The sequence below is a fragment of the Ceratina calcarata genome, unplaced genomic scaffold (genome assembly GCF_001652005.2).
Source record: "Ceratina calcarata isolate Rehan_Ccalc_2016 unplaced genomic scaffold, ASM165200v1 scaffold470.2, whole genome shotgun sequence".
Taxonomy (NCBI): Eukaryota; Metazoa; Arthropoda; class Insecta; order Hymenoptera; family Apidae; genus Ceratina; species Ceratina calcarata.
The window spans coordinates 330,390-339,080 of NW_017171129.1; the positions used below are offsets into that span (position 1 = coordinate 330,390).

An 8,691-nucleotide genomic window follows, 5' to 3' on the forward strand; every position below is an offset into this window, starting at 1 on the left:
TTATTGTTATTATTATTAAAAAATCGACGAAACAATTGATAACATAATTTTTGAGAGGCGTTATGGAAACTGACTTCCTCCCTGGAGGATCATTCTACTTATTATTCGTTCTTTCGCTGCTCAATTAAGAAACGTGATGTGAGGAAGTTTCCAAGAAACGTTCAACGCTTTCCGCGATCGTCACCGTCAGCGTCTCGCGTTATTTGGCAACCGGGCAATCGTGATGCGTTCGACGTAGGGTAGCCATTACGTAGGCGCGTCGCACGTGTACGCAGGGTAGACGAATTTGCGTGACGACCGATGGATCGTCGTCGCCAGGGATAATTGGATTTCCCGCTGGGTGTACAGAGGTTTGGCACGACGGTTTCACGGCGAGAATCGTCGGCAAACCAGAACGAGAAATAATAATAACAGCTCGCGCAAAGATTCCATTCGATCTGACGTTTAAATAGATCCTCTGTGACTACCGCCTTGCCTAATTCCACACAATTGTTTATCTTACCTCGCCGTTCCCTACGAGTCCCCTAGTGTGACTCATTCGTACCAAACTCACTCCTTATTCCACTTCACACACTCTGTTAGGAAACACTTTCGAACTTTTGTAGAAACAAGCGTCGTACTTTATTATAACAAATATTTCTATAGTTATCACAATCTGTACATTCGTTTATGCCTATGTATTGCTATTATTATTCGTGATTGCAAGTCAGAAGTCCCTGCCGTCGATCACGAGTGTGCTTAATGGATGGATGCAATTATGAATACTATTAACTAAGAGTCAGGTACTGAAGCTTTTAGAAACATTTGTTTTATCATCCAGGCCATACCTCCAGACAGGACTACTCCGCTCCTGTAATTAAAATAAATTAATCACCTAACATGTAAAGGTCTTAGAACAGCTAGACGAGTCACACACGTTGACAGTGGGGCTTCACTTAAATTCACCGAGCAACGAGTTAATTATGTAACAGTTATTTCGAAACGATTCGAAGGAACAGTCGAATCCGACGATTTGACCATTTCAGCGTTGAGTAACGGTGGGAATAGGGGAGGCAGCTTCGCAACAATTGGCAACGCGATGGCCACTTATGCATCTACGGCAATCTTTGTGCTAATTAGAGATTGTGCGAGCTAAGCACAGGCCTGTGGAGGATTAATTAATTCGTTTGACGTAGCCTCGTGCAAACTCAAATCCGACGAATTAATGCAAACGAAAATGGCTGTCAACCACGGAGCTACTTATAAGGAAACAATCGAGCTTAGGTGCTTTCATCGACAGTCCAATCTGTTTAACGATTTTTAATTTTCGTTAACGTACCATAAGCAGATAGTGATAGGCGTGGCGTGCCATATGCGACTGTACCTAACCACTTGGAATTCTTTGCTGTCCTTAAAGTGCTGCAATATGGACAGAGCGCTGCAACAGAATTTTTTCAAGCTTCACAACGCATTAATAATATACATGGATAAAAATAATTTCGTATCGATCAACCTTGTGCAACCCGACGACCTGCACGCCGTGTTACAACGCTAATAATTAATAAAATTAACAAACTAGTATTCGCTGATTCAATTCTCTCCTCGTTGCGACCATTTTCCACTTGTTACCCGTTTCTTCGTTTGACAATTAAGAAAGCCCGACGAGTGAACCGTCGCTGGTTCATTTAACTCGGACAATTCTGTATAGAATTCGATACAAAGGATTCAGTTTGTAGAAACGATACACGGGCGTACGAAAACTGTTGGAACAATGCCAGAGACGGGGGAAATCTGACGCTTATAATATATGGACGCGTGCTGCGTGCGAAGTGAATTGTGTCGGACGCTTTAACAGCGTGAAAGAAAATGCATCGAGGATCGTGAAAACGCACACTTGATAGCGGCACATTGGATAATTCATTTCCATCTAATTCGGTCGCGATGGAGTCAACCGATCCGTGGACGATTACGACTTCAACTGGTCGAACGCCTTAGTTGTTGTTTCTGAGAGTTCTTCGAATTAAGGAATCGCATGTGCGATTATTATGCTCTTAACTACGCCTGTACTTCAAGGAATCTGAGGTCGTCCACCTCTTTTCCGGTTATTTATAGTTCTCTTGATGCTCTACTGACAACCGTACAACCTATCTGTTTTCTGGTAACTGTCGTATCACCGTTGATTTGCCATGGTGTAAAAACATAACGTGTGTTCTTGCGCATCCATTTGAACATCCATCTGTTCACGGACACTTCCACTCGTTGGCCATTTTGGATATCTAACCAATCACACTTCATATTAAAACAGAGTAAATTTAAAAATCGTTAACGTGTAAAAAATTAGGTTCTCCGAGTATAATATATATTTTTGTTACGCAAGTTTGAACTAAACAATAGGTCATCGTAGTTCCAATATGGCCGATGAGTGGAAGGCGCAAACAGCGACACATTTGAACACGCCGGAAGAACACACCTTATGTTTTTACATCATGGATTTGCTATGGACTTAAAACACACGTCTCGTACTCTGAAACCAGCTCTGTTCGATTACTATTTCTTTTTTTGTCGAGGCAGGGGGGAGACAGACGGACGGGACAATGGTTAGTTAAAATATCAGGGGTGGAAGGTAAGTAGGACGAATTTTGGCAAAACGAAAATCCGGTTACGTCATATAAAATCACGTGCATCGATATCACACTTCGCGAGCGCAACGATGAGTATACGCGGTTGCCCTTGGATAAGATCCAAAATAGTTCCGGCACCTTACTTCGAACCAGCTTCATACTAAAATACCAACTGCGTACTTAATACCTAATTATATTTGGTCGATGCGTGAGGCAAAACGTAACGTGGAAAATAAAACAAGAAAACGGGAACGTTCCGTGCTACGTCCCAGAGAGAGAGAGAGAGAGAGAAATCGCGACGTTCCGCGCAAATCCACCGTGTCCGTTCGTCGGTTTCCCCTTTAATCTAGCGCAATTGTTTTTACAACCCGGATAGCGTCATAAGCGAAACGTAAAACGCTACGAGCTTCTGCGAGGCCTGGCTCGCGTCAGCTTGACAGGCCGCGGGCATGTTTCTGCTGGACGACGACACGGTTTAAATTCGTTTCGCGTTAAACGAGTTGATTGCTTAAACGCATCGGATGCATTATTTTATTATTAAGAATCAAGGATGAGGAACGAGCAGAGCGAACACTTTCATCTTTATTGCATCACAGGTCGACCGTAGCTCGTTTTATACGGCTAAGAATTCCGCTCACCTTCCGTGATTTGGGACAGCTACTAGAAAACGTTTCCTGGCGAAAGGCATCACGTCGACTTGACTGAAGATCGAGAAACTCTTAATTAACTAAAAAAAAATAATCGCCAGTTAGAAGGGATGAAGTTTTACGTTTAAGGAAACATTTAGGTGCAAACCTCGTTTCTGTCTATCGATGGGGATTTTAATTTCACGTGTAGCCATTCCGGTCTCGATAAGCTCGGATCGTTCCCGCCGAATCTCTGTAATTTTAACAGTCAGCATTACTGAATTTATGTTTTTTTTTTTAAATATTACCGCCAATGAGGGCGGATCGATGTTGAAATGGAATAAAACAAGCTGTGTCTGAGGTATTAACGAAATTTTTTTTATATGAAAGGCCCCATGTATGCAATTATGTATGGAATTATTCGTCGCTAAGGCTTCGCACGGTGGCATGAATCCGAGAAATCCGATTTTCAATGACTCTGCCGCATAGATCCGACTGAATTTGAGCGATGACCTGAGTAATGTTGATTTTGGGGGCATCGATCGATTATGGCTTATTGGCATAGATCTGTGACTTCATGAAACCTCACAAGAAATCGTTTACATCAGGCATGAGCAAAAGTGGCTCTTTTATAAATAAATAAAATAAATATAAATTCTGTATATTATCATCAATCGACTGAATTTCAAAAAGTATTCACCGATCTCAAAGATATAAGCAACAACAGAAGTACAGTGTTTAAAAAAATCCAACAGTTTGTTGTTTATACGGTTTGAAAAAGTTCAAATCCGTTAACGAAGCACGATTCGTCATGTTTTCAAAAACTTAAAAATGTACACATGACGTCAATGACTCATTTCAAATTAAAATTAGAAACGTTGATTCGTCAAGTTTGCCGCCGTGCAAATCAGAATTAATGGAACAATTTTTGAGGGCGTACTACATTACAAAGATTTGGCGGAATGCATATTGCAAAATTCCTACTGAATTGTCTCCCATCGATTATGGATGGAAAAAGATTAATAATTCATACGAGTTTGATTGGTTTAAAGGAGATCAATTACCACAATTGATTAATGATGTTAATCAATCACCACTGGAAGATACAGGTATGCAATTTATGTATTATCAAAGTCTATTGCCTTTCATAATGTACAGAATTTATATTTATTTTCTAGATTCTTAATCCGAAACATCAGAGGATTGCATTTACAATGAGGAAAGTGATAGTAATTTAGATACTTCAGATAATGAATCTGATTCTCCGGAATAAAATTTTGTTAATTATAAATAAAAATTTGTTTACTTAGTCAAACTGCTTGTGAAATTTCGTCAACTTTACGCTAACATTAGCCTAAATTGTGCTTGGCAGTGCTAAGTCCCAAAATCCATTTTCTATAGAATGTTTTGAAATTTTGCATGAGTATTCAATAGAGCATCACAAATATATGTGTAAAATCTTAGAGAGATCTAATGATTGGGAGAGTAGCAATAAATTATCGAATTCGGAACTTTACCATGTGAAAACGAGAAAAGGCCAGTAAAATGATGGATTTCAGTAATTTAAGGAAAAACGGTTCTATAGATATTTTCAAAAAACTGACACATGCTAAATTAACTTATTACAATTGTATTAAAAAAAAAATCAGAAAATTTTGATGATTCGTTTAGTAGAAATTCTGAGATGAAGTATGGTATTTTTGTACAACGCGTTCTTGAGAACGGCGAGGGAGGGGATAGTGTAGCCAGTAGCGGCAACGGCTCTTCTGTGTAAGCTTGTGTAAGTGCGTATGTATACGCTGTGCGATGTATTAGAGGACCAAAGATTCTCAACCATTTGTTTCTATTTAATATGTGTACCACTACGTAGCATCAGTTGAAATGATTGAGACCAACTGAGCGGGACTAACATCCTTAAAGGGTCACTGCGTCTGCCGTAAATGGGCGCAGTGCGCGCAACGTTTGCACTGACAAACACTCATTTTGATAATAATTTGCACGTGCTGCTCAATCGTGTAACTTGATTTGGCATTACTGACTGAATTACGAGCAACGGATTTGACAGACGCCGCCAGAACCCGACCACCACAGACTGTCAACATCGACCCGTCCCTATTGGAAAACTGGAAGCTATTAATAACTATTAATAAAATAAAAATCATTCTGCTTACCATGTACATTTCGTTGCCCCTCGATATATTTACACAATTTTCCAAATGCTTCACGGCGCTCATCAGCTCAGTATTGGTGACAGGTTTGCATTCTATTCCACTGAAAATAAATCAATAATATAATTATTGATAAATCTCATCTCTATAGTAATTTCTTATATAAAACTTACGATCCGAATTTCTTAACGCAGAACACGTGTGCCATTTTTATAAATATGTACCCCGCGCAGTAAGAATCAAACCCAGCATTATGATAAGTCTCCGTACCTGAAATACCGTTCGAAGTAAAGACTCGGAGAAACAACAACAGCGATCGATGATTGTTACCTGATAAATTTTTATCTGATCTGATCGACGGACAGTTGAACGACAATTGTACACCGCTCGACTTAAAATACTCATACAAAGCCCTCAGCGAATTAAGTTTCCAGTAGACTTGAAAGAAAAATACGTTGATACATTTACACAGAGCTTTGTCTCATGGCTCTCCATCGATGTTTATTACCTTCGTCTCTCCTGAACAGTTTTTTAAATTGAAAACTTATGTACTTTGTGTCGTACAGCCGTGGAAACAACGCGTGTACATTGCTTTTAAACTGTTTATACGAATCTGGAATGATTATCATGATTTTTAACATCCTTATAGAGCGATTAGATTCGTTTAATACCTGGAAGAGGCTTGTAGAACTGTTGATGAATGAACATCAAGTCTAACAGCATGTTGTGTCCTATGAACGGTTTTTTACAGGCTGACAAGAGTTTAAATACTTTCGAGAATCCTATGTATGAATCTAACAATTCATCTTCCAAACGATTGTTATCTTCCTCTTCTAAGTGATCTCGCACTTCCTTTGGTACCCGTAAAACATCCACCTAGAGAGCAGAAGAAAATCAATGTCTTTATTCGTTTTAATGGGAAATAGGTATAGTAACTTTAATGCAAAGAATGTTATAAGGTTTAATATGTTCACTCTTAAGCTGTCGAATTCACACTGAACGGAACAGCCCCTATTCCTCATGCTCAAGAGGTCCATCTCCCATAGCCGTTATCGCTTATTTAGAATACGGCATGGAGATGTGTTTATGTCTATTCAATACTTTCTCCGAAGCATGATTCCATAGGAGTAAACTTCCTTTATAAGTTAAGATATCTTTTATATAAACTTCCTGAGGAAGTGTTAAATAAAGGATTGGTTTTTGTATACCATATATCTATAGTCTTGCTTTCATTGTCAGTAACTGAAGAGAGAAACTTACAGTTTTATATCCCGATGTAGTCCAGATGTTTTTAATACTGTCCCTCAATTGTTTTTGCATCATGTATTGTAAAATAGGAGTCCCAGCCGGTAACTTTAAGGGTTCCGGCTCAGGGTTCTGCGAAAGCCACTCCGAAACCATATTTATACAATTCTTGAAATCTTCTTTTTCCTCGTACGATAGAAGTTCTGAATCGTTTATCAAGTTGCCATTTTCTATGTGAGTTCTTAGGAACTCCTCGTCTGCATCGTCGAGACATGAAATACCCTCGCTTATTAACTGGAACATGTGCCAAATGGTAGAATCAGTAAACTGAGTCTATGAAGTACGAATCAATAACGTACTTTGTTAAAGTCGAATTTGTGCAAACAGAGGAACTCTAGAGCCGATAGTTGAAACGTGAGTTGCCTATTTTTGAATGGCAACGGTTTTTGAAGTAAATGGAAGCTGTAACAATCCGCTCTGTAGGCGTTCTCTTTTGAATGACGAAACAGGGTAATGCCAAATTGTATGATCTTGTATTGTTCGATGTTCTTCTTAAGATTTTGATAACGTTCGTCGAGGGTGTCGAATAAACTGTAACAAAAACGTGTCGATATTAAATGATTGATTGAACGTTAATAGTTGAGTTAACCTAACCTGTGTTTCAGATCTTCATCCTTACTGATTCCCGTAAATTCAGCGTCAATCGCAATGAAACACGCATCGTTTATTGCATCTTTTAACGCAGGATACAAACTTTTAAAGTCCTTTTCCGAAACTTCATTCATATTAATTATTAACTATTTTCTTATGTAAACAGTAAAAGTATTTGGCTATCACGTGAACCTAACCTAACCCAATTTCAAGAACATACTACTATATATTCAAGTGAATATACATGTTGCAGTAGATATTTTGTAACACGAATTCTTGTCATAGGAGAAATAAATGTTTTAAAGACTTATTTTAAGTTACGATGAACACCACACTGTGCTAAACTGCAACACTCCATTACTTCTTGTGACGAGTGCGCGCACGCGCGTTATGCATTGAAAGAGCGCGCCTCATACGCTCATATTTCAAATTTCAAACGCTGCTAATAATTAAAACGGTTGAAATTCAGAATAATTTAAGTTTTTTACATAAGACGGATTTATTTATACTAATTTTTAGATGCTGAACACGAATATGATGATTGTTTTTAACGAGAATTATAATTTATATATATTAATTGTTACTAAACGGTTTTTTTAAATTGAAAAATGGCCAACTTCGGTTTCAGTTAATTAAAATAGGTGTCAATTTTTTTTAATAGAACAAGATTAACAAATATTAATAAATATATGCCGCGTCTTTTTTAATTTGACAATGCTGATGGATTTTAACATAATTTTGACTTTTCGAAATCAGAACAATTTTAATGTACGTCTTAGAATATTAATTAAGCTAATAAGTAAATAAGCAATAAATAAATAATATTTAATCTAAATAACTTGAATAGTATTAAGTAGATTATTAGACTTAAAAAAATAATAATATTAGACTGATAAATTAACAAGTAATAATTTTAATTTCCTTAAAAAAGATTAGACATAACTAGTCAATATTATAATAAATGGTTAGTCATCCAATGCGTTTAATTGGGGAACAGAAAATCCTTAAAGATATATAGTTTGATTATTAAACATGAAAACTAATTGAACGTGTTTTCATGCAGCGTTGCTAAGGAGAACGTCTCGTCTGACGTTACACGCACGTAGGGATATGTAGATCTAAGGAAAGTAGATATTTCAGGAAGAGTAATCAGTTTTCATGCTTCGAAAGCCAAAATGTAGATACAATATTTTGTAACACAAACTCTTCTCATAGGTGACTTAAATGGCTTGAAGATTAATTTTAAGTTGCAATAGTCTGACACTGTAACACTACTTCTCACGACGAATGCGTCCTATGCAATGTCCCAAGTGTCCCACGTGGTACTTATTACACTATATCACTTTATCAAATTTCAAAAAGTGTTAATAATTAAAAGTAGAAGGAAGGTAATTAGAAATT

At 37.6% G+C, this 8,691-nt stretch overlaps 1 protein-coding gene across 2 annotated transcripts; it reads right to left on the reverse strand.

Annotated features, from left to right (window-relative positions):
* Positions 1-594: 594 nt before the first annotated feature.
* On the reverse strand, positions 595-7,664 carry LOC108627407 (pre-piRNA 3'-exonuclease trimmer). 2 transcript variants are annotated; one of them, XM_018028627.2, is made up of 12 exons: positions 7,294-7,664; positions 6,999-7,230; positions 6,655-6,933; positions 6,066-6,270; positions 5,903-6,007; positions 5,725-5,832; positions 5,568-5,664; positions 5,398-5,497; positions 3,396-3,479; positions 3,239-3,327; positions 1,319-1,417; positions 595-850 (listed from the first exon to the last, which is right to left on the reverse strand). In XM_018028627.2, the coding sequence occupies exons 1-12, from the start codon at positions 7,422-7,424 to the stop codon at positions 772-774; spliced, it is 1,608 nt and encodes a 535-aa protein (XP_017884116.1). In that variant the 5' UTR covers positions 7,425-7,664; the 3' UTR covers positions 595-771. The 2 variants fall into 2 exon arrangements, with proteins under 2 accessions (XP_017884116.1, XP_026671379.1); XM_026815578.1 differs by lacking the exons at positions 595-850; positions 1,319-1,417; positions 3,239-3,327; positions 3,396-3,479 and adding an exon at positions 5,077-5,338 and having other exon boundaries at positions 7,294-7,424.
* Positions 7,665-8,691: the final 1,027 nt, after the last annotated feature.

Bases quoted from the DNA above. Each gene is read 5' to 3' on its own strand.
- LOC108627407 (XM_018028627.2), bottom strand. From the start codon at position 7,424: ATGAATGAAGTTTCGGAAAAGGACTTTAAAAGTTTGTATCCTGCGTTA. The intron at 6,934-6,998 runs GTACGTTATTGA...CACATGTTCCAG, and splicing joins ACAAATTCGACTTTAACAAA to TTAATAAGCGAGGGTATTTC. The intron at 1,418-3,238 runs GTGAGCGGAATT...ATTCTGTTGCAG, and splicing joins GCTGTCCCAAATCACGGAAG to CGCTCTGTCCATATTGCAGC.